This window comes from Euprymna scolopes, chromosome 7 (genome assembly GCF_053919585.1).
Source record: "Euprymna scolopes isolate OS-2025 chromosome 7, ASM5391958v1, whole genome shotgun sequence".
Taxonomy (NCBI): Eukaryota; Metazoa; Mollusca; class Cephalopoda; order Sepiida; family Sepiolidae; genus Euprymna; species Euprymna scolopes.
Window position 1 is genome coordinate 63,888,793 of NC_136488.1, and position 26,955 is coordinate 63,915,747.

Genomic DNA, 26,955 nt, shown 5'->3' on the forward strand with positions numbered 1-26,955 from the left:
CTCAACTTACGCACATACACATTCTGACACTAATGCACAAATATAAACATAATGAATGAACTCTTCTACACTGCCGATCGAAAACAAATAAACTTATTTATTTTAATACTCTTAATCTTTCTCACTGAACTTTCTTTCTATAATGAAAACAAATGGACATTAATTCTTATTAATAAGTTTTATTCAAATATATATTTTTTTTAAATTGAGTGAGGAAGTTTTGATTGCAAATTTTCAGACTTCTGGATAATTCACAGCTTTGAAATTGCTGACTCTGGCTTTCTCCATGTTTCAGCTAATGAATCCTCCTTGTTCTGCAAGGTTTCTTAAACTATTAACAAACATTCTATGTGTTCATATCTATGTAAGCTTCTATTTTAAACATATATAGATTATCTCTTTTGTGAACTGTGATGGACATGCACGAAAGTTGCCTGAGAATGGACACCCCTTGAGATATGAAAATGCACTCTCCAATGAGTGATATAAGGATGCCACTAGTCATTTGTCAGTGGCTTTGTAGGTCACTCTTAATTCGTGTTGACGTTATTGTTTGATTTGTATTGGTGTTGTTGGTTTAGTCTATGTTGATGTTATTGCTTAAGGCTGAAACACCATTGCTGCTAAGTGTGTGTCGTGATTATTTTGAGTAGAGTTCTCTTGCATTTTCTATTTTTGGAAAAAGTATGGAATAAGGACCCCAACCGACTTCACTAGGAAAAGGGACAGATTTTGATCAACACTGGTTTAAGCTTTGTTTGTTATATATTTACATAAGTTTAATTAATCTTGGGATTGATATTTTTATTAAAAAAAACAAACAATAAAAAACGAATTATATTAAGTACTTGTGGCCTAGTGAACCAAATAAAGATTTACAATTAAAAAGTTGATTTTTAGTGGTATTTGGATCTGTTTTAAATAAATATCACATTTAAAATTGTCACTGGCAAGTAGTTGTTTACAAGTAAAAAACAAGTCAATACTAACAAGTCATTTTTATTTCTTGCCTTTTTTTAGGAGGTGGGGGATTCAAATCTGACATTTTTTGCTTTCATTACAAACATTTCAATGCAACATCTAGCTAGGGGAATAATTAGGGGGATATTAACGTATCCGGTTTATAAGGGAGTGATGGACTAGAGATTAGCAGGGCATCTGAAGGTGTTAAACTTATGTAAGTGAATTTTAGTTAGGTGGGAACTAGAGGGAGATAATATAATATGGGCGGTTAGTGATATATAGAGAAAGCATAAAAAGAGGGGGCTGGATAACGATGTAAATTGCATATTTAATGAGCAGAGACCATAAATTAACAGCGAGGGTAAAAAAAAAAAATTTATAGGGAATAGGAGAATCAGCGAATACCCATAAGTTCTAAATTATGGATATACTCTTTTTGCTTACACAGAGATGGTTGACGCAAATTAATGTATACAGCCTTGAAAATTTTTAAGTGAATTCTTGAGCGTGCTCTGTGTAAAACCGAGAAAGTTTCATCCGTGTATCCTTTAGTGCAAATTTGGCACTGTAATAAATGTTCACCAATGGCCGAACTATGAGTTGGTAAACGCCCGGATGTTGGCCCATGTTTGTGCCTACGTGTCGAAGGGGGGGCATGTTGGGAAATTCTAACCTCAAACGTTGAATGGTATGGCCCACATAGTCAGCTTCACACTGGCCATTAAATCGATAAACAACCATATTATATTGAGTGGTAGGGATACCATCCTTTCGAAAGGAGGGAAAATCATTTCTCGTCCCAAACACTGTTCGGACCTTCGTTGTGTAAACAAAGAGAGTATACCCATGATTTAGAACTTATGGGTATTTGCTGAGATTGTTTCTCTGTCTTTTTTCTCCTATTCCCTATAAATTTTTTTTTACCCTCGCTGTTAATGTATGATCTTTGGACCACGTTTTTAAACAATATGTCCCCCCCCCCCGATGTCAACGTATATCTTGAAAAAGGGTTGGCTGAGAGACGTCTAGATAGGTTTTTTTTTTTTCTTGCCCCACTCCTAATTTACCCTCTTTATCTAATGTAGGCTTAGGAGAAATATACTTTAGAAGTGTATTTTGGTCTTTTTGAAAGTTTCTTTTCAATGGTTTATTTTAAAATATAAAAAAAAAAAATTAGTAATTAATTATGGCACTACGTTCAGTGTTCTTTAAAAGTATTATAAAATTATGTACCCATAAAAATCTTTATATATATATATATATATATATATATATATATATATATATATATAGGTAAAGAGTAAAGAAGAGAGGTAAAGCGGTATAGGCATAATATAACATATAGATAAGATGGAGGGGAGGGATAAAGATAAGGTATAGTAACCTAAACTAAAATGAAATAAACTGGAAAGACATGGGATGAAGTAAAATACAGTTAAATAAAATTAAGGATAATAATATGCATGTTTGTATATATAATAATGAATAAAGAATTAGTATAGAGGGGGAAGAAGATAGGGAGATAAAATGGTACTTATACAGTTTAATCAAGACATTAAAAAATGAAAATATAAAAAAAAAGTTTAAATTGTACATATCCGTTATGGAATGAAGTTTTCCGAAAAAAAATTTCATTTAATTTCAAGTAATCATTTCTTTTTGTTATTTTTTTTTTTTTTACAGTGAAAAAACAATTTGTTATGATACCAAGCAAAAGGTTTGATTTTTTAGGAAGAAAAGCTAGTATTAAAGATGGGGAGGGAGTGTCGGTGCGTTATACTGAGTTATCTCCCCATGGCGTATTCAAAAAATTTCAAGATGTCTATCCTCAACACGCTGTCATAAAAATGTGGTTTTCCGCTGTAAAAGAAAAACTACTTGATCAAATTAAGTGAAATTTTTTTCAGAGATCTTCAGTCCAAAACGGATACGTACAATATAACCTTTTTCCAATATTTTCATTTTTTAATGTCTCGATTTAACTGTACAAGTGCTGATAAAACAATTTACGGATATAAGCATGAGGGAGATCGATAAATTATATATATAAAAATATTTAGCAGGGAGAACATACGGAAGAGGACGGGAGTGGGGTGTAAGGGCTAAATGTAATAGAGAGAACATAGGAGGCAGGGAAATCACAATCTGAATGCAGTATATGAAAAAATATACAAGTATTCATGAATATATATATATATACTAGCAAAAGTACCCGTCGTTGACTGGGTTCAAAAACAGCCTACAGAAAATGGACTCTGATTTATGAAAGTATGGTAGGTTATGAAAAGGAAGGGTTATAATGAGATAGCTTCGAATTTGGGGGTATCGAAACCAAAGCAAAATATGATGAAAGTAAAAATAAAATAGATAAACATCATAATTTATTATACCATACCTGTTCACGCTGAAACACTTATCACAATATTCTGTGGATCTATATTAAAAAAACCTTGTTAAACTTTGTGACATATTTCACTTCTATGGAGGTCAGGCACGAACGAACACCCCATAATTTTATTATACCATATTTCTTCAAACTGAAACATAATTATCAAAGTATACTTACGCAGATAGTTATGAAAAGTCTTTATTAAAGTTTGTGCCTATTTCCATTCTATGGAGGCCAGGCGGGAACGAACACCCCATAATTTTATTATACCATATTTCTTCAAACTGAAACATAATTATCAAAGTATACTTACGCAGATAGTTATGAAAAGTCTTTATTAAAGTTTGTGCCTATTTCCATTCTATGAAGGCCAGGCGCGAACGCAGACACCACGATTTTATTATACCATCCCTATTTAAGTTAAAACATACTTATCAAAGTATTCTTATGTACATCTATATCAAAAACCCTTGTAAACGTTTTTTTTTTTCATTTTTTATTTCCATACTTTGGGGGGGGGGCCAGGCGCGAATGCAGACCCCACAATTTTTATGAACATTATTCTGCCAGGTCAAACATACCCATTCTTGATCCTCGATACATCTTCTATCATTATATGTAATCAGTTTTTTAAAATAGTCAACCATATAGGAGCCTATTCGTGACCAGACACACACACAGACGTTCAGCTTTATATATATATATATATATATATATATATATATATATATATATAGATAGATAGATAGATAGATAGATAGAAAGAAGCAAAAATAAAAAAAAAAATGATAAAATGGGTATCTGGTAGCATAGAATACAAAGAAAAATAAAAGTTGAAAAGATAGAGCCTTGATATGAAGATAGTCTCAAGATTTCCATAAAAGAGGAGAGTTCAAAATCGGTCAGAATCCAATATATTTAGAGAAGGTTGGGTTAGTAGGTTATAATCTGAGTCGGTTTATATGTATATAATTATATACTTACATGTACAATGAACTATACATAATATATATACACACACATATCGGCATATATATCTCTCTATCCACATGCTGGGATGAACAGGCTCCAAAAAAAAGATTATGATCCAACCCTCACTGGAGTAGAGAATTTACATATAAGGCCTAAGCTCCTTCAGTGGGAAATATCAGATCCAGTTAGAAGCGGGCATATAGTGACTGTTGTTCGGGCAGGAACTTTGGGTGATTGTATACTGGACTTCCAATTATATGATGAGACCTTTTCTCGTTGTCAAAATTATATGGTCATTTTGTAATTTCAAACACTGAATATCACCATATAGGTCCACATGTTTATATATGTGTATGTATTTCATGTATCCATATAAAATGTTATTAGGAGATATATTTTATGTATAGATTTTCAGTATTTATCTCAACAATGCTTAATATGTGAGCAGAGCTGGGTATTAAGTTGTGTAGCTTAATTCTCATGTATTTTTATAGCATGTATATGATATGATAGTTTTAAGATACAGTAGTTTTTTATTATTTCTCTATCTGGTTAAAGTAAGATATTGGCTTAAGTTTTAATTTAATGTAAAAGTCAATTTGAATGTGTAAAGAATATTTGCAGTTGTTTCTTGCTGGCATTTCTAAAAAAAAAAAAAATTGTGTGTTAAGGAGGGGAAGGAATGATATTTAAAGGTATGGAGAGTGTAAACGTAAAAAGCATCTGATGAGACATTTTTATGTCTGTGTATATTTTTGTCTGTTTTTATAAAGGTTGGGAAAATAGTGATAAAGATCACCATAGAGGCTTAACAAACAAATCCTTCAGTATAAAATAAAGATAAATTTGTTTTTATTTCGATTCTATATAGTATTCTGCATGTCCTTTCCTTAGTTCATCCATACATTATACTTTGTAAAAGGCCAAAATACTAATTTTTGAAGGCTAAATTCTTTCCATAAAGGCCAAATTAGAGAAATTTGGCTTCAAAAAGGCTAATCTGGCAACCCTGGACAAGAATATAGGGGTGACCTCATTTTAATGTAACCTTGTATTCAAATATGATAGTAACATATGATCATTATTATAATTGTATGAGAAAGGAACTCGTGATTTCAATGTGAAGCGACTTTTCTTCAAAGAAAGAAATAAGCGAAACGTTATGTAAAAAAGGAACATTTGAAAGAAACAAAACAAAAAAAAAAACCCCCAAAAAACAAGATTGTCTGTCAAGAGGCACTGGACTGAACGAGTAAAATTAAAGATTGTATCTTACAATGTGATTTTATTATTTGTATTGAACTATGTAGCACAATATTACTTTCTGAGTATTAGTTCTTATTAATTTATCTCATTTGGATCAGTTCTATATTTAAAATACAATGGATACTATTTTCACAGATATGTTAATGAATTCATATTTGCTGCATGTTATTGATAACTAATTAATTGTACTATCCAGAAAAATATCAACGTTATCAGAACATATTTGTTGATTAAATATCTTTCTCATTCTGTGGAATTTTCACGGATCCTGCTAGTATGTATTAATAAATATATATATATCCGTTCCATCAAATAAAATTTAGTGAGTAAAAAGAAAAAAATTGAAACAATTTCTAGTGTTTAAGGGAAAAGGAGATTGCAAATAGCAAGTCAGACCCTCCTCCTTGTCTAAAATGAATTCAAAAATAAATTCTTTAGTCTTCATATTCCATGAGCAATGTTTTCGACAAAGGGGTAAAAATTGCTGTTTTCTGAGTTCAAAAGTGATTTCATAGCTTGTCTGGAGCAATTTCCATTAAAAAAAAAAAATGATTGATACATTTTCTTTTTTTTTTTTAAGAGACGTTTTTTTTTTTTTTTAAACTTCATCGACTGAGACGTTACTGAATATGAACATTTGTGTGAAGCATAATTTTTTTCCCCATCATTTTTGACCGAGGATGTAAAATTTATTGAGTTTATAAACATTAGCTAAATTTTTTTTTTTTTTTTTTTACATAGTGGTCACCACTTATCAAGGCCCGGAAGCCACTCAGGGATAAGGGTTATTGCAAGTACATTACGTTAGTGTGGAGATTTGACGAAGTGTTTACTTAAGGGGGCGGTTCATTAGGAATTTGTTAGCGTTGGACTTGAAGACATCCAAGTTGTAGTCAAGTGGGAAGCAGGCAGATGGAACAGAGTTTCACAGGCGTGTAGTTCTAAGAAAGAAGCTTTGTTCATAGACTCCACTTTTTGATTTAGGCACAGATAAAGAGTGGGGAAAGTTTTTCACAGTGGATTTGGCTAGACGGGTGTTTTTTGTGAAAGATTGGCGAGGGGGGACCAGAGATTGGAGTTCAGACGAGCACCTGCCATGGAAATAACGATAAAACAAGGATAGGCTCGCAACGTCTCTTCTGTGGGAGAGAGGTTGCAGGGTAGAGAAAAGGGCATCCCCCACTAAGCCACAAAGTCTATTTTGTACTCTGTCAAGGCAGGATAGGCTGTTTTTAGCAGCTCCTGTCCAGATATGGCAGCAGTATTCCATCCTTGGACGTACTTGGCTTTTATATAGATAGAGAATTGCATCAGTAGTGAGATATCTTCTGGAGCGGTAGAAGGATCCCACCATCTTTCCAGCGACCTTGGCAACAGACTTGATGTACGTGTTCCATTTCAGATCAGGAGTAAAGGTCAAACCCAGAGGCTTGTCAAAACATGGGGCCTCTCCCAGACGAGAGCCATCCATCCCAATTGATGCCATTTTCTAAATTTGTTAAAAAAAATTTTTTATCTCTGAACATTTCCACACAGTTGAAGATCGTACAAACATACTAAGTGGATCACTCTAATATATTAAGACAAAAACTGAAGATAGGAATCAAGAAAACGTGTGGTGTTCACTTTATGCTTTTATTACATAATCAGCAGGACTACCCGACATTGCCCAGCCAAAAGTGTAGCACATTTCTATTGAAACTTCTCTGGATATATCTCACTTTATCTGCCTTTGTCTTTCCCTTTTTTCTCCCTCCCTCTCTCCAACAGTCAGTATTTTCTTTTCAAATATTTTCTTTTCAAATAAGTACATAACATTGAAAATGGCTGGGAAACTGACCTCCATCTTCTGATGAAATCTGGCCCAATTTATTCTCAAAAAATGTATACTTTTAAATTTGAAATATTATTCATCTGAGGCAACACAGATAAAGAACATATCAACTTTGTGGTAGTTTGTTTTCTAGTTTTTTTTAATTTAGCTGGACAAACAGATGGAGAACTGCTCTAGGTAATCAATTTATGTACAAAAAATGTAAGACAATAGAAGCTGATGAGAACTTAGATGTGGAGAAAGTATTATTTTTTTTCTTTTCTTTTATTTTTCTTTTCTTTTATTTTTCTTTTCTTTTATTTTTCTTTTCTTTTTTTTTTCTTATGTTTTCACCCCAAATAAGGTATATTGCCACTTTGTTGTAGGGGGCTACTATCAGGGACATAGGCATCAGGGGTACTGTGTAGGGAGTTGGGCAGCAAGATGTCGATTCATGTTGCACTTGCACTTCTGCATGTCAGTACAGTTGGGGAAGCAGGAACCCGGCAAGGAATTCCAAAGTCTAGCTGTTATGGGGAAGAAACTACTGCAGTAGAAGGCTCTCTTACATCTAGGGATCTCTACTGCGAAGAGGTGGGATTTAGCTGCTTGTCGGGTTTGTCAGGGTATTTACGTCGAGGGGGCAAACGTGCTTGCAGTTCGTCAGAGCATTCACCGTTAAAGTACTTGTAGAACATGCAGAGGGCTGCAACATTTCGTCGATGGGAAAGGGACTGAAGTTTAGATGACAGTTCAGGACCTATCAGATTGGTGACTTTCTTTTGAACCTTGTCTAGGAGCGAGGGACTAGTGGCAGATGCACCAGCCCAAATATGACAACAATACTCCATACATGGGCGAATGGTGGCTTTATAGAGGTATAGGATACTTTCGGGCGTTAGTATCTTTCTAGCACGGTAGAGAGAACCTACCTTCTTCGCAGCGGTCCTGGCGATACTCTCGATGTAATTGTTCCAACTCATGTTTCCTGAGAGAGTTAGGCCGTGGAGTTTAAAGGATGTACTTTCAGATAAAGAGTCATTGGCCATTACTATTCGTGGTAGAGAAGGTTTCTTGTAATTATTGAAGGAAACGAGTTTAGTCTTGGTAGCATTGAATGTGACCATTCAGTTATGTCCCCATTCCACTGCAGATCGGAGGTCATCCTCTAGTGCTTCTGCCATTTCTTTAGATACGTGTTCATTTGTTTTCCTGTCGTGTCTGTTATAGAGTGTGGTGTCGTCAGCATATATACTCATCTCTCAGGCAATTTTGTCCGGGAGGTCATTTATGAATATTAAGAATAACAGAGGTCCAAGGATAGACCCCTGAGGCACTCCTGCATTTATAGCGTATTGTTTAGATGTACGACCGTCGAGGACAAGCTGGATTTTTCTCTTATCTAAGAAGGATTTAATTATGTTAAGTATTCTACCAGTGATATCAGATGATCTGATTTTCCTGAGAAGACCTTCATGCCATACCCTGTCAAAAGCCTTAGATATATCTAGAGCTAACGCTCTACCCTGCCCCGCTTTGTCCAGTGACTGGTATAGACGTTCTGAGATTACAGTTAGGATGTCTGCTGTGGAACAGGCTTGCCTAAATCCATATTGTTGGTCAGTCAGAAGTTTAGCATCTTTAAGGTAATAGACTAGAGCTTGGTTAATTATTGTCTCAAATATTTTGGCGAAAAGGGGGAGGAAGCTAATGGGGCGATAATTTACTGGGTCAGTTCTTTCGCCAGAATTCTTGAAAATTGGTACTACAGATGCAGTTTTCCAGCAGGCAGGAAAGCAAGATTAATTAAGGCATTTGTTGTAAAGTTTGGAGAGAACTGGAGCTACTTCGGCGGAGCACTTTTTTAATAGCACAGCCGGGATGAGATCAGGTCCACATGCTTTTGCAGTGTCAAGATTTCTTATGATAGCATGCACCTGAGAAGGGGTGATTTTCAGATTGTCTAGTGTGGCCTCTGTGCGCAAAGGAAAGTCAGGGAGAGGGTGGTTGGCAGGGTCCAGTTTGGAGTTGGAGGCAAACCAACTGGCAAGCATGTTAGCCTTCTCAGTTGCAAAGCAAACAACTTCATGATTGTTGGATAGTGAGGGAATTGTTGATTGCCCATTATTTACTACACTGTTGTAGATTTTCCAGAAGTCACGAGTTCCTAATTTCTGTGCTTCGATGTGTTTTTTGGTGGTTTCAGTAAATTCTCTCTTAGCTATCGCTATTTCTTTCTTACATTTACTTCTAGCTTCTATATACTTCTGCCTGTTTGGTTAGAACTGGACTTATGTCGCTAAAATCTGCGGTATGCATGCTGCTTTTGTGCGATGGCAGCTGCACAAGTAGAAGTAAACCATTGGGGAGAGTGGGGCTTGCTATAAAATTTCCGTGCGGGAACATGTGCTGTAATTGCTGTTTTGAACCACTCAGTGGTCTCATTTGCGCACTGTTCAGCAGGAAGTGAAAAGATATTTTGCCATGGGGCGCCCCTGATGAGATCCCTGATGGCTTCCCAGTCAGCCTTTTTATAATATCTCATTGTTTTGAGTAGTGGCTCTTCAGTTTTGGCTCTAAAGTTTAGGGCTATTTCAACTATTACCACTGCATGATCGGCGTTCCCAAGTGGGATGTGGGCATTAGTTACACAGTCATCGGGAACTGTGGTCAGAAAGAGATCTAGAAGTAATGCGTGTGTGTTCTTGCTGGTCTGGGAAACGGGTTGGAAACGTAACCATCTGTGATAGGGAATGAGATATAGAAAAGTTATATGTAGTCATACCAGCTCCGTCTGTGTGAGTAGAAAATCCAAGCCAGTTGCTATGATGGACATTGAAGTCACCAAACATATGCACTCGTGCGCTAGTGTCGAGGGAAAGTGCTGTATCCATGCTGTTAGAGATTTTGTTTATTAGGGTGCAGTCCTGGGTCGAGGGAGAGCGGTAGAGAAAATAAAAGTAGCTAATGTTATGTTGCATGTTAAGTCTAAAGCACATAAAGGCTTGATCATCCGATTCTAGTTTAGTTTCTCTAGTCAAGGGGAGGGTGTTCTGAATATATACTCCAAGCCCGTGCATATGTCTATCAGAGTCCTTACAGCAGAGTGGGAGATATCCAGGCATGTTAAAGTAGTTAGAGGGGATGGAGGAGTGTAGGTTAGTTTCACTTAGTGCTAAGATATCCGGGGTGTTTGTTAGGAGAAATGCTTCGACATCATTTAAATTAGTTCTAAGCCCACGGATGTTCGTAAATACAAGCCTCAAGAGAGAAGGCAGGTTGGTTTTGTTTGAGCTTGAGCCTGGTTTTAGCGTAATTTTTGGTTGTACTGTCATTTTAAAAAATTTTTTTTTAAGAGTTTCAGTTTAGGTAAGCGATGCTGAACAAGTGGTTATGCAGGATACCAGACATGCAACACAAGCAGACCATCAATTGTCCTGTCATCTACTAGGATTGTGGCCTTGGGATAGCCCACCGGGGATGAGTGCAGGGTCCTTTTCTATGCACGGCATGGCACTACAAACAACCCAATATTATACAACTATTGATGGAGCAGCAGCTCTACCAAAGAGTTAGGGTTCCTGTACTACCAGTTGGGTACTGTTTATCCGGTACTCTCAACCCATCAGACGATGGTCAACCCAATCTACTTGTACTGGCATTATGGCGTTCAAGCACTCTCAAGTGCCCAGTTTAAGGGATGGGATGTGTCGGGAATGGGGAAAACGGTGTTCATTGCCCTATCCAGGAAACAAGATCAATCACTGAAGGTCTGTCGACTTCTTGTGATTCGACCTCTGCGCCTAGCTAATAGGCAAAGAAGGAGTATGGAAGCCGGGTGATAGACAGTGCCTATCTACTCCTTAAGCAGTTTAGGTTTGCAGACCCGTCATTTGTTTGAGTCACCAGCTCTAGGAAGGTTGTCATCCAAGACTGGAGAGGCCTTCCTACCCTTAGGTTTAGCTTCAGAGTTTTCCTTCTCCTAGATGGATGACCTGGGAAGATCTATGGGTTCATCAGCACCAAGAGGGTTTTCCCTGCGCCTGGGTCCTAATCCAGGTATATTTGCACCCCCACGTTGGTGGTTAATGCTAACGGGTTAGTTTATATCTTGATGGCAAAATTATTGAGGTTGTTCAGAAATTCTGTTGCATTGGAGCACAGGGAAGAGCAGGTACTAATGTCGAAGAATTAGGAATGGATGAAGTTCTAATCAAATTATTACAAAATCACTAACTGGGTGCCCTATGATTGGATGAAAAATAACCAGACACAGGCTACCTTTTTAGATTTTAACCGAACTCACACGAGCGGTTTTTACAAACACCCTTCTTTTGCTTGTATGAAATCTCAGTCTCGACACATTCTTGTCTGTTCTCTCTGTCATCCAAACAGCAGGACGCATGTGAAGTGTTCATACAGTAACTGCAGCACAGAACTCAATACTCTATTTCTTCAAGACAGCGAAAAATACACAGGAAATATAAAACTGCTAAACGGACACATCTCTCAGATAAGTTGCCCTGCAAACTGACTGTTTCTTTTTCTGTCCACTCTTTTTATATAAATTTAATTTTTATAACATTTACTACCGTGTTCTGTTTCTTTCTTATCGATGTCACTATATTTTTTATTTTTTTACTGAATATAATTGGGAAAAGTCCAAGAGTACAGGGAACTTTTGCCATTACTATTCAGCAGAGCATCATTGCTATCAACTAAAGGAAGAGTCTTATGTGTGTGTACAATATGATGGTGTATGGAAGTGAAACCTGGCGACTGAGGATTGAGGACGTGTTGCATGGAGAGAAATCGTATGATATGATGGATGTGTAATGTGATTTTTAAAGACAGGCTTAGTTTTGATGACCTCAGAGAAAGATTACCTGTGGACAGAGATGTGTGCAAGACAGGAGACTTTGATGGCATGATCACATTGAAAGAATGGATGTTAGATGTTTAGCAGTTGAGGTGACAGGTTCAATCCATAGGGGAAGGCCAAGGAAAACATAAGTGATCATCATCATATTGTACGACTCCACTAATTTCATTGCTGGCATTGGTTTTCTCAAAATTCTGTTAGTCAGAATTTTGAGAAAAAAACATTGAGTACTTATGAGAGGGACCACATGAAGGTTGCCAACATCCTAAGTGAAAGTGATTTTTGTGGAATGAACTGTGAACACCCAGATTGTCAGTGGCATTAATCAATGAACCACCGCCACCACCCATGTAAGTGATAATGATGATCTTGAAAGAGATAGATGACTTTTATAAATCGACTTCCTATGTAACCTAATACATGGCAACATGTAAAACAGGCGTTAACCCAAATATGATAATGATGAATCATGTTTTCATGTCTGTCTGTGATGAGGAAAAGCATGAAATCTCATTTCTATTTCTGGAGTGACAGAGTTCTAATAAATAGCATTAGGCCGACCGCTTCCCTTGACGAATTCATAATTAAAGGATACTCTAACTGAACATCTAAATCTGACCCCCAAGATCGCCATGGACATGGAATATGTGCTTACATTAAAGATGGCTTTCCGTGTGGTAGGGATATCTCCAGAGAAGACCCTAATTTACCTTATATGTGCTTCCGGGTTGCACTTACTAACATCACTGCATTTATATTCGCTCTCTATCGCCCCCACAATAGCGGAGTTACTATCCTTAAGAGCATATCTGAAAAAATTGACCACATCCTGTCTGCTCACCCTTCAGCTAACATTCACATTTGTGGTACCTTCAATGTCCACAATGTGGAATGGCTGACCCACTCTAACAAGACAGATGATGAGGGGGAGGTTCTGTCATGATTTTGCCATTACCTATGACCTCACCCAGATTGTCCACGAACCCACCCGAGTGCCCGATACTTCCGGTCAGTATGCTAGCCTTCTAGACCTTTTTCTCACAACTTCCCCTGAGCTATGTTCAAGTTCCGTTCTGTCTCCTCTGGGATCTTCCGACCACACGGTTGTATCAGTTAAGATAAAAACGAAATGCAATAAGTCTAGAGATGTACCTCTCCACCGTACTATATATCAATACTCTACCGCTGACTGGGGTATCTTCCGTACACTTATATACGATCTACCACTGCATTCCATGTTTAAAAAAGATGTCCTCCATAGTATCAGACCTGACCGAATGGCTAATTGTAGGCATAGACCGATTCATACCATCCAAAAAATTCCAACAAAAACCTTACAACCAGCCATGGTTCTCCCAAAGTAGCTGAGCAGCGGCTTGGTTCCCACCAGTTTTGGCAAATAGCAAACAGGATCCTGAACAGAAGCGTGCGTTCTATTCCAACCATCATCAATGGACCTGAGGTCATCTCGTCAGCATCAGACAAGGCCAAACTATTTGCCAAGAACTTTGCAGCTAATTCTACCCTATGCGACGAAGGCCATCAACTCCGTATTTCCTCCTATAACGGACAACACGCTCTGCAACATACAAATATCTGTGCATGATGTCGCCAAGCTAATCAAGAACCTTGATTCCAGTAAAGCAACTGGCCCTGACGGCATTCCAATCATTGTGCTCAAAAAGCTTCAACTAGAACTAGCCCCCATACTTACAAAACTATTTAAGCGTTGCTTTAAAGAGAAATGCACTGTATTTAAGAACTCATGTGATAAGTCCTCTCCCTCTCAGTACAGACCAATAAGTCTCCTGTGCGTCATGAATAAGCTGCTGGAATCCATATTAAATAGAGAAGTAGTCAACCACCTCAGCAGAAATAACCTTCTTAGTGACATGCAATATGGTTTCCGTTCTGCCAGATCTACAGCAGATGTGCTGTTATATCTCATAGGATTAGCGAATCTCTTGACAAAGGCTTCCTTTCTAGGGCAATTGCTCTTGACATATCAAAGGCCTTCGATAAGGTATGGCATAAGGACCTATTTCACAAGATTTCCAGCTATGGTATAAAATCATTTCTCTCCGATAGGCTCATAAGAGTAGTGGTTGATGGGCAGAAATCAGAGGCCATCAATATTAATGCTGGAGTTCCTCATTGGTCCATCCTAGGCCCAACTCTCTTGATATACATCAATGATCTCACAAAACACATACTTAAATCATTCATTGACATTTATGCTGATGACACGACCATCTATGGCAACACATCAAAGGCCGTAAATGACAAAGTACTCTCACATTCTCTCTCCTCTGATCTTGAGTGCGTGGTACAGTGGGGGAGGAGGTGGCTGGTTACTTTTAATGCATTTAAAACCAAGCTCCTATCTTTAAATCATCAACGCTCTGATCCCCATCTGGCATCAATTGATATGGGTGGCTCTCGTCTAGGGAAGCTCCATGTTTTGATAAGCTTCTGGGCTTGACCTTTACCCATGACCTGAAATGGAATACGTACATCAAGTCAGTTGCTAAGATTGCTAGAAAAATGGTAGGATCCTTCTACCGCTCCAGGAGATATCTCACCCCTGATGCAATTCTCTATCTGTATAAAAGCCAAGTACGTCCAAGGATGGAGCACTGTTGCCACATCTGGGCAGGAGCTGCTAAAAACAGCCTATCTTGCCTTGACAGAGTACAAAATAGGCTTCCTGGCCTAGTGGGTGATGCTCTTTTCTCTTCCCTACAACCTCTCTCCCACAGGAGAGAAGTTGCGAGCCTATCTTTGTTTTATCGTTACTACCATGGCAGGTGCTCGCCTGAACTCTAATCTCTGGTCCCTCCTCGCCAATCTTTCACGATAAACACCTGCCTAGCTGAAACAACTGTCAAAAATTTTCCCCACTCCTTATCTGTGCCAAAATCCAAACCTAAATTCCATGAACAAAGCTTCTTTCTTAGAAGTGCACGACTGTGGAACTCTGTTCCGGTTGCCTGTTTCCCACCTGACTACAACCTGGATATCTTCAAGTCCAATGTGAACAAATTCCTGATGTACCGCCTCCTTAAGTAAGACACTTTATCAGATCTCCAAAACTAACGTACTGTACACACAATAACCCTTATACCCGAGTGGCTTCCGGTGACTATCTTGTAAAAAAATAAAATAAAAAAATAAAAAAAATAACAAAATTTTTTTATCGTTTTAAAAACAGGTTTTTCAAATTTGTTTTTTACTAATTTGTTTGGTTGAATAATATTTACAAAAGCTGAATAAAAATTTTGCATTTTTATTTCTTCTATATACTTTTTTCCTGTTCTAGACAATGCTTTTGCCTATAAAGTAGCGGATTAAGTATTTTTAGATCATTTTTCTATTTCTTGAAATTACACCTTCAAGGCTAAAAAAGATGAGTTTATTTAAAATTAGAAAATGACCTTCTAGTCTACATTGCATGCTTGGTTGCTTTCTCTTTTTCTCTCTCTTTCTCTTTTTCTCTCTCTGTCTCTTTTTTTCTCTCTCTTTCTCTTTTATTATAATACTAGCAGGGGGTACTGGCGTTGCCCAGGTTTTGGAGCTGTAAACGCAAAACCAAATTGTTATAAAACTCCCAAAAGTTAAAAAAAAAAAATAAAGAAAAAATAAAATAAAGAAACAAAATGGCGGACTAATTATTTTTAGATCATATTTCTATTTTTCGAAACCACTTTTACTTTCAAGGATAGAAAAGTGTGAGCTTATTTAAAATTAGGAAATGACCTCTTATAATACTAGCAGGGGGTACCTGGCGTTTCCTGGGTGTTGGGAGGTGTAAAATAAAAAAAAAGGAGTGTTCGTAGAGAGGGAGGCTCGAACTTGTGATGAACCCGAAGGTGGAAAAGAATGTGAAAGAAAACGCGACATCTTACCGCTACGCTACAAGGCCATAGGAAGTGAGGTGCAGAAACAAACATTGGCTTAAGGCCAGTTCAGTTTTCCGCCGTTTCATTTATTTGTTTCCCGATGATGTTGGGGAAACCAAGCTTCCCTGAAAAAGGGGGAGCTCTCAAATGAATAGCATGCCGGCTATGAAGGCCAACGAGCTGATTTGATTCGATTCAGTTTTGCTTTATTTATACAAAAAAGCGAAACAAACACGCGAGAGGATCGAATAGCGTGAATTTTTATAAAAGTCGATCAAAATAAATCTAGAGACGACGTCCCTTCTCAAATTGTTGATATTATGATTTAGGGAGTATATAAAAAGTTTTAAAACATACTAACCCTCCCCCCCTTCCCTAGAGAACCCCGGCGAAAAAAGCCTTTGCTGGACATACAAAAATGTGCACGGGCGTTTTACCTTTTATATATATATATATATATATATATATATATATATATATATATAGAGAGAGAGAGATTTATTATAATAGGATTTTAAAAGTTAATACAATATTATTCAATTGATTATCAAACCAAATTGTTATAAAACTCCCAAAAGTTTAAAAAAAAAAATATATATAAATAAAGAAATAAAGAAACAAAATTGCAGATAAATTATTTTTAGATCATATTTCTATTCTTAGAAACTACACCTTTACATTCAAGGATAGAAAAGTGTGAGTTTATTTAAAATTAGGAAATGACCTCCTAGCCTACATTGCATGCCTGGTTGCTTTCTCTTTTTCTCTCTTTCTTTTCTCTCTTTTTCTCTCTTGTATTTCCCCCTCTTTTATTCTTTCTCTTTCTCCTCTCTTTCCCAATTATATTTAGAATAGTAATCTATTCTAGACTAGCAGGGATAGTCTAGACCGGCGTTGTCCAGGTGTTTGAAAGTGTGTGTTGATCACCAAAAAAAAAAAAAAATATTAGTAGGCAGGCACTTTCGAATCCGTGATGAACCTGTCGTGATGTGAAGGCGGAAAAGAAAGTGAAAGAAAACATGACATCTTATCGCTACGCTACGAAGAGAAAAGCATTCAAATTTAGCGATGTCAATCAAAAAGTTGACTTGCTAAGTGAATGAGTTCACGCAGGTGCAGAAATGAATGTTGGCTGAAGGCCAGTTCAGCTTTCCGCTGTTTCATTTATTTGTTTCCCCATGATGTTGGGGAAGCTAAGCTCCCCTGAAAAAGGGGAACTCCCAAATGAATAGCAATTGTTTGATATGAAGAGTTTTCCCAACGTTGATCAAAGCTAATTGATTTCAAGACGTCCTGGCACGAAAGGCCGCTGATGGCTTTGCTTCGATGAGTTTTGCTTTATTTATACGAAAAAGATGAATAAACTCGCAAAAGGACGGAATAGCGTGAATTCTATAAAAATCGATCGAAATAAATGTAGAGGCGACGTGCGTTAGCAAGTCGTAGATATTATGATCCGGGGAGTATATAGAAAGTTCTCCAAAATAGTAACCCTCTCACCCTCCTCCTCATTCCTAAAAAAAAAAAAAACCTTTCTTGGACATACAAAAACATACACTGCCTTTTTACCTTTTATATATATAGACTAGCGGGGGTTCCTGGCGTTGCTCGGGTGTTTGGAGAAAAAAAAGTCAAAAAGTCAAGCGAAGGCGGAAAAGAAAGTAAAAGCAAAAAAAAAAAAAAAAAAGCTGAGATTTTATTGCTATGTTACGACGTGAGAGAAAGTGAAAAGCATTGAAATTTAGCGATGTGAATCAAAAAGTTGACTTGCAGTTAAGTGAATGCAGGCCAGTTAAGTTTCCACAATGTTGTGGAAAACCAACTCCCCACAAAAAGGAGAGCTCTGACAGTGTCCAAATGAATAGCAACTGTCTAATATGAAGGGTTTCTCCCCACATTGATCGAAGCTAATTACCTTTCCCGACGTCTCGGTCGGAAGGCCAGGGAGTTGCATTTGTTTCAATCAGTTTTGCTTTATTTATACGAGAAAGATAAACAAACACGAGGAACCAAGTACTTTTTAAAAGTTGATCCAAATAAATGTAGAGACGATGTCCATTCGCAAATCGTAGATATTATAATCTAAGAAATATAAGGAAAGTTTTAAATTAATGTAACATAGTCAAGAACACCCCCTCCCTCCTGAAAAAAGCCTTTCGTGGACATACAAAAATGCGCGCAGCCATTTTGCTTTTTATATATATATATATAGACTAGCGGGGTTGTCCGCCGTTGTCTGGGGGTTTATAGGTGCGTGTTGATAAAAAAAAAGAAAGTTGTTGTAAGCAGGTAGGCTCGAACCCTAACCCTTGATGCGAAGGTGGAAAAGAAAGTGTTAAAAAACCTGACATCTTACCGCTCGGACATGACGGGACAGGAACTTAAAAGCGTTCTATTTTAACGATTAAGAAGTTAAGTGACAGGTGCGTAAATTAAATGGGATCACATATCATGCCATAGGGGAATGAAATCACGCACTTAACTTTGGCTGCAAGCCAGTTTCTCCAAGATGTTGGGGAAAACCAGCTCCCCCATAAAAAGGGGAGGGTCCAAATGAATAGCAGTTGTCTGATATGACAAGTTTTACCCGCATTGATCAAAACTGATTGCTTTATTAGATGTGGTGGCATGAGTGTCAGATAGACACACCTTTGCTACAGATTCAGTTTCGCTTTTTTATACAGAAAAGCCAAACAAACACACGTAGACTAGGAAATCGTGTGAAAAGTGTAAAAGTTGCTCAAATAAAAGATACACGTGACCTCCATTCGTAAATCAGAGATATTATAATCTAGGTAGTATTTAAAAAGTTTTAAGAATGAGTGAGCCCACCAAGCTCCCCCCCCCCCCCCAAAGCCTTTGGCGGACATACAAAAAATGTGCACACACTAACAACACATTTTTGCTTTTATATTATAGATGTCTAAATTATTATATCACAACTGTTACCTCAAGTACAGGGTGACCCCCAAAAAACGGGCCCCAACTCTAATTAGGCCCTGTTTCTTAGTGTTTTGTTCAAACGAAATTTAACACAGTGTATTCCTTGTCCCGGCTCCCACTGGGGTCTTGGTGTACTCACGGTCATTGATTCTGCCATGTCCTGTAAAATAAGGTCACTCGGTGAATAAATAATGGAGATATCACGTTTTTCTGGGGTCACCCTGTATTTGTTATAAATGATTGTTAGAACTATGTTATAATTCAACGATGATCAGGTTCATCTCTTCTGAGCCAAAAATGGTTCTATTTTAATTGTTAGTTGTGACCTACCATCTTGTTTGGGAGTCTTTTGCTTTCATTTTAAGTTTTTGGTGAACTATGCATTTTTTTGCTGTGTTTTTTAGTAAATCATTAATTGTTTTTTGTTTTTATAGAATTATTTTTTATTTTTGTAATAGGATTTTATAAGTTAATATGATATTGTTCAATTAATTATCAAACCAAATTGCTATAAAACTCCTGAAAGTTAAAAAAATTTTTTTAAATATAATAATAAAATAAAGAAACCAAAAGTTTCAATGTCTTTTTAATAAAAGTTTTTGGTAGATTTCTGTTTTAGTCATGTAAAATATTTACATGCTACAAACTCAAATCTCCCTGGCAAAGGAATTAGGTCAATATCGCCATCAAATATTTATTTTATATAAATAAATTTGATATATCTATCCCCTCATAAACAAATTAACAAATAAAATCAACTTTTTGTAGCCCCCAGAAGAAATCATTCAAGTGATGAGGAAAGTGAGAAAACAAATAGCAAGTCGGACAACCCTTGCTGTTTGAAATTGATTCCAGAAAGAAATCTTTCATTCTAAATAAAAAGTCAAAAGTATGTTTTCTTTTTCTTTGAGTCATCAGAAAGAATAATAATTTATATATGAAAAATTAAATTATTATTCTATGATTTTTATATGTATATCAGTGTGAACACTGGCAGAGCATATGCTTTTTGTTTCTTCATTTTTTGATGGAGGGTGTACACTATTATTAAGAAGTTTCTCTAATATTTTTTTTAGCATAAATAAACTTTTATCAACATTAATATTACATGATGTAGAATACTTTGTCAAAAGCAAACACTTTTAGCAAAATAAAAGAGAAATAAACACCTTCCGACTTCTTTTGAACATTATATCTGTGTACATTATAGAGCGTTGCTTTAATGGAGATTTTGTCTGCACATGTTTGTAGCCAAAATTGAAACAGAATGTGTTAAGTAATAGTCATAATATGACCTACTTTTTTTTTTTTTTTTAAGAAAAACTCATTAGCCAACTAAAAATCAAATATGGCTATCACTTTTCAAGATGGCTGTTGGGCATGAAAAAAATCATATGCGGGAATGCTAAAAGATTCAATATTTTTATGGAGCAATTTTAATTTCTGATTGGTTACTAGCAGAACATGGTTCCATGTGACTGGTCGGTTCCTATCACCATCTATAATATAAATCTCACCTGTCTGTTTAAATGTATGTATGTATGTTTGGCCAATGAAAATCTCAGCAGATGACAGTTAATAAATTGGAGGAAGATATTACTTTTATTTGCACTAAAAATTTAAATTGTAAAAAAAATTCATTGAGGTAACCATGAATTTAGCGAGCCTGATAATATTTTACAGCGGAATCCTTATTCAACAGGAAGAAAAACAATGTTGAAAGGATCCTCAAACCGCTATTTTTCGGAGAATATCACCCCTACCAAGAAGGATTGTTTCCACTTGACAGTACCGAATCGTAACCTTGAAACCATAACCCTTCTCATAATAAAGTAGTACATTCTGCCATCGGGAACCACACCATAAGTAAATATTTGGAGATATTAAGAACTTGAAGTATTTAAAACTTATACCAAAATGGATCCTGTATTAAATAATTAAAAAGTATTGATATGTCTCAAAGCAACCAATCAACAAACCAATTTAAAAAAAACAAAAAAAACTTTTTTGTGAAAATAAAAATCAAAGAAATAAATGTTAAAAGTTTGTAGGAAAATCTCTTGGACTGTTCAAGCAGAAATTTTTCCAGTTATTGGCTGCTCCTGAAAATACTTCACAACCTATTTGTTAAACTTAAACTGAAATGTTGGGCTTCAGTGTCTTTAATGGCTAAGGTTTTGGTCATATTTTCCCCTTCATCTACATACCTAATATAACACAACAAAAAAATTAGCACAATGGCGTGTGCATGCATCCAATTTCAAGTATACAAAATTGTTGCTTAGTTTTTTCTTTAGGTTTTGGCTTTCATGTTCATCAATGACTATTTTCCTTATGTAATCTCTGTTTAGAGCCACTCCTAGTTTTCATGTCAGTTCACCAATCAGTGCTAACACTACAGGCCAAGAAAAGAATCTCAAGGAAATGCTGTTGAGAACAATAATCTTAACGATGTTCCTTTTGAATGCATCTGGAGTCATTGAAATAGTCACTTTATCACTAACAAAAAAAAAAAAAAAAAAACTTGTCAGAGATGCTGTAGCAGGGTTCTTTATAGTAATTAAAGTTTTAGATTTTGATGCTGTTGCTGTCTCCGATGAGCCTTTGTCTTTCTGCTGGACAACTTTAAAGATGTTAGGATGGCAGCCCTCCAAATGTCTTAAAGTTAGAAGCATTAGTAGGAGCATGGCCTTTAGAAGTAGTACCACCCCCAGAAGCGCTAATTTCAACACCACAAGTTGTTTCTTCATTATCTCGACTCGTTATGCACTGGCATACATAATGCTTGAAATCACTGTTTAAGTTAAAATGTTCAAATATGACAGATTTCTGTTTTGAAGCAATGCTAAGGGTGTACCAAGTTTTGTAATTTTAATTTTCAAAATTATGTATTATGTATTTCTGTAAGTTTGTAAAAAAATAAATAAATAAATGTTTAATTCAAAATGTAAAAAATGTTTTATTTATTTCAGTAATCAATTTGTGTAAGTCTGCAAAAAACTAAATAACTACATATGTAGGCTTTTCCAGACTATTTCGTATACTAGTATATCACTATTCGCCTTTACCAAAGTCACATTACACAATATATAAGATTTGGCTTAGATATTTTTTTTTCACTATTATGGTTATGGGTTAATGCATAAATATCTGGTATAGTTAGGTCTAATTTGCAATTTTCTTTATGACATAATCAGTTTTTAATTAGATTAAGATGCTTTGTGAGTTTCTTTACTCTGATTTTTATTTTTCATTGCTTCACTTGTAGGCCTATCGTATTCACTAATAACCCATTTTCTATTTTGTATATTTCAAACCACTAAATTTGATAAATGTATAATTTTCATATTCTGAAGTAGCTTTATCATAATCTAGCATCTTTCTATTAAAGAAAAATGTGATAACTATCGAAAATGAAAGAAAAGGAAAATCACTGGGAGACACTGCTTCGGCCAGAATCAGCTGTTTTTTAGTTAGATTAGTCGTACACAATGAAGTCGCATGGTGGCAGGCCCGTTTTTTTTTTTTTTTTCAAACAAAATCCCAGACTAATCCATTTGATTCAGGCACTAGATAACTTTTGGATTACAATCCAATGTTTATCGGATGTAATCCACAGTGATCTCACTCAAAGGCAGAATTTTCATTGATCCTGTGTGATGTCACAACCAAAACAAAAACAGCTGTCTAGACAGAATTTGCAGTGATCCGATGGACTGAAATATGTTGAAGTAGAAGCATTGCAGTACAATACAAAATATGATATATATATATAGTTTCACTCTCCTTACAGGAAACAACTACAAATGCATAATCAAAAACACTTTTACCCCACAGACTGACAAAGATAGCTTGTTAGTATTGTATATATTTCTTTATATTTATTATTATTATTATTGATGGCTTGCTTTTTTGTTTCCATCTTGAGAGACCATTTAGTGTATATATACACTGCACACACTCACTATTGTCTTCAAAAATAAAAGCAAACCCATACAAAAGCTGCTAAATTGTGCAACTGGTAAAACCAAAGAGGAAAATCATGTAAAGAAAATAAGGAATCTGATAAAAAATTCCAACTTTTGTTACTCTTAGAAATCCAACTCCGACTCCCGCTAAAACCTCCAACTCCGCAACCCTGGTTAAATATACTTTTTTCTTTTCAGAAATGGCCGACCTTACAAGCACTATCTTTGGCAAGTCTTGAGGTAATTTTCTTTTTCTAATACATATACTTGTGTATAATATATATACACACACACACACACACACACACACACCAGGTTAAAGGTATTCAAGAGTGATAACTAATGAATTTAACAAGATTATTAAGAGTGCTCAATAAAAGAAGAGCAAGATATATTTTTATTAATATAAACAAATTTACGTGCTCATGACACTAGACATGGTAATGTTTCGGACAAATGGTTGATTAAAACCAAAAGTCCTCGTCAGGCGACTTAATAAATGATTGCTTTTCACAGAAGAAATCAGTCCTCAAAACTCTGTCTCATATATATATATATTTTCCCCAAACCTCTGGCCTTGATAGAGGGTAGATTAAAACTTGCTGCTATGATTTCAAATGATCTGAAATAACGGCAAGGGGAGACTTGATTCCAAATATTTCTCATATGTTATATCTCTCCTCTTTGGTTTTCATACACAAAGTAAATTTCACAGTGTATAAGGATTATTTGATACTTGAGATATTTATAATCGTACCCTATTTCCAAAAGAGAAGAGATATAACATATGAGAAATATTTGGAATCAAGTCTCCCCTTACTGTTATTTCAGATCATTTGAAACCATAGCAGCAAGTGTTAGTCTCCCCTACATCAAGGCCAGGGGTTTTGGGGGAAATATAAGATACTTTGTAATTTATATGCAAAAATAGAAAAACAAATGACTATGATTGAAATATTGATAAAGGTGCAGGTATCTTTCCACCGACAAAATATCCTTTAAAATTACCACTATTATATGTTTTCAAGGGTGCTGAAAACAAAAATAAGTTAAAATCCAAGGAAATGAATGGTTTCCAAGATATGAAGAAATTATAGTTTTAAAAAGTGGGGGATCACTTTTCTATATTAATTTAACGTAAAATGAACATCTACTTATAACCATCTTTTTTTGTAGGGGAGTATCTGTTATTTTTTTTTAGGGGTGATGTTTATTTGGATTACCAAATAAACATCACCCCTACCTGTGGCCTGGTACACAAACACAAAACCTACCTTAAAAAACTTCTTTTCTGTAGGTTTTTGGGTGTGCTGAAAATGAATTTCGCATTTAAATTTTTCACAAATAAGTATTTTCCCAGGTATTAAGCACTGTAATTCTTTATGTTATAAGTGATGGTCATTGTTATATGCACAAGCGTATGTAATTTTGCTTAATACCTGGAAAAATACTTATTTGCGGAAAATTTAAATGTGATATTCATTTTCAGCATACACGAAAATCGATAGAAAGCAAGTTTTTTAAGGTTAGTTTTGTGTTGGTCTACCATGATAAACACCTACCCTAAAAAAAAAATAAGACTCCCTGCCCTCAAAAGGTGGCCATAAAAAGGATGCTCATTTTACATTAAATTAATATAGAAAAGTGATCCCTCACTTTTTAAAACAATAATGTGCAACCTTAAAGGCAAATGTCACATAGCCCACTAAACACTTCAGGTCATTAGCTTTCCAATGAACCTTTGTTTGTTAAATTTTGATCAATAGTCGCCGAGATTTCGAACTTATAAAATTTCCAAAAAAGGTGATATATCTATCTATATATAGGGACATATCTATACTTGTAACAAAATTAAATATTGAAATACTCATATCTTTGGTTCTATGAGAAGAAACTACATGAAAATATGCAGTTTTTTTTAAGATTATAATGCTATTCTATGGTTAAAATTTTATGACAATTAGTAAAAAAAAGAATCTATATTTTCAAACTAATAAAATTTGCCTACATTTGTATATATAGTGTCATGGCAAGCCAGCTTTTGTTTTGTTGCTTTGGGATGTATTTTGTTTAGTGTCACTTTTTCTTGGTTGTCTCCCCTGTAGTCCTATATATATATATATATATATATATATATATATGTATATATGTATGTTTTTTTTTTTAAATAAGTTTTAATCAAAAATTTATTTATTAAATTCCTGTAATGTTCATATACCAATTAAACCACTAGAGTTAATATTAGTTGGCTCAGTTAATTAAGCTCAACAATTAGCAGTATTAATACTCAAGCATATATATTATAATTCCACAATAACCAAGACAACCACAATAACAAGAAATACATTGTGTAATAAAACACATGTGATATATGATCGTCTTAGTTATTGCGGAAGATGTGATGAGACAATTTCAAAATATTTCCCAATTCTGATTCTTTTAAAATCACAAAATATTTAACTATAGGGTTGTTTTTCTTTAAATCACCATAAAAATGCATCTGATATAAGATATATATTTTTGCAACCGTAAAAATACACTTGTGTGGGTGATCTATAGAATTGAATTTTGTTTTTGACTTAATATCAATACATATTTACGATTTGATCTTTAGTAAACGAGCAATGGGAAATTAAGTCTTAAGCAAAAAACAAATCCAATAGTAAATACCTGTTTTTCTGATTCCGATACCTAAAAATGTTCTGATTTTGGCAATTTCCTATTCTGATCACTCATCCCAACATTATTATATATTATTTTTTTAATATGAGATGATGTATAAGTATGTGGAACGATTGTGGAAATTATATGTAAAATAATCGATGACAGTTCAAAGTTAAATAAAGTTTATTTCATCATCAAATCAATAAGGAAAAAAAATATGTAAACTATACAGAAATTTCTATAGATACATGGTATTTTGAAGTTTAATGCTTTTCATCAAAAGGAAAATGCAAGAATGGATAGTAGAGAATAAAGATAACAAATATATACAAAAGTATATAGAAAAAATATATAAAATAATAATAAAGAAAAATAAGGATACAATAAAAATTAATCTGACCTTTAGAAAGTCAGCATAGTAAAGTGTATATTTATACACTGTTGAGTTTAATTCCAATAACCAAAATATCAGTTTACAATTATGTTTGCTTTTTTTTCTAAAATAAAAATATAAAATAACAAAAAAAAACATTTGAAATTCTCCCTTTAATGTTTCTTTGGTCTGTTTTTGTCAGATGTTGATATAGTAAAAAGAAATTTAATAAGTCATTAAAAAATGAAATAACTTGTAACTAAAAGTGTGTAATTAAAAGTGTATTTCTATAAGTCCTGGTTCACTTGCTTCTACATTTTCCATCAAAATTAAATATCATAATTAGTGTTGGGACGATTCCTAAATTTTTTCCGATTCTGATTCCAGGAAAAATTTGATTAACGATTCTGATACCAAGTACAATTCCGATTTCCATGGAATTGTTGTTTTGAAATATACCATTATATAATCGAAAGTTTTTGTGTAGCAAAAAAATTGCATACAGCGAAAAAGTGGAAATACAATTAAAGGAATTTCGAAAATGATTTGATTTTTTTCGTAAAATTTCTTTCATTGAAGATAAAAGTCAAAATAAATATTTTAACCATGAATTAAACATGCACCATGAAATTAATAACAATCAATTTCAGGAATTATTTTATATATTAAAAAATATAAAGAAAAAGTAAGTCATGATTAATTCAACAAAAATACAATAACATCAAATTTCGAGGGGAATAACATGTTTTGTTAATCTTTTGATATTCATTTTTTGGGTTTTTTTTTCTTCTTTATCTTCGATAACTCTTTAAAATTTAACATT

General features: G+C 34.9%; 1 protein-coding gene across 2 annotated transcripts in view; it reads left to right on the top strand.

Annotated features, from left to right (window-relative positions):
* LOC145279771 (adenine DNA glycosylase-like) overlaps window positions 1–26,955 on the top strand; it is a 116,601-nt gene that overhangs the window by 31,582 nt on the left and 58,064 nt on the right. For both annotated transcript variants that reach the window (XM_080131089.1, XM_080131088.1), the window contains exon 5: window positions 23,294–23,335. In XM_080131089.1, coding sequence (XP_079987215.1) covers window positions 23,294–23,335 — 42 coding nt within the window. The remainder of the gene's footprint in view (window positions 1–23,293; window positions 23,336–26,955) is intronic.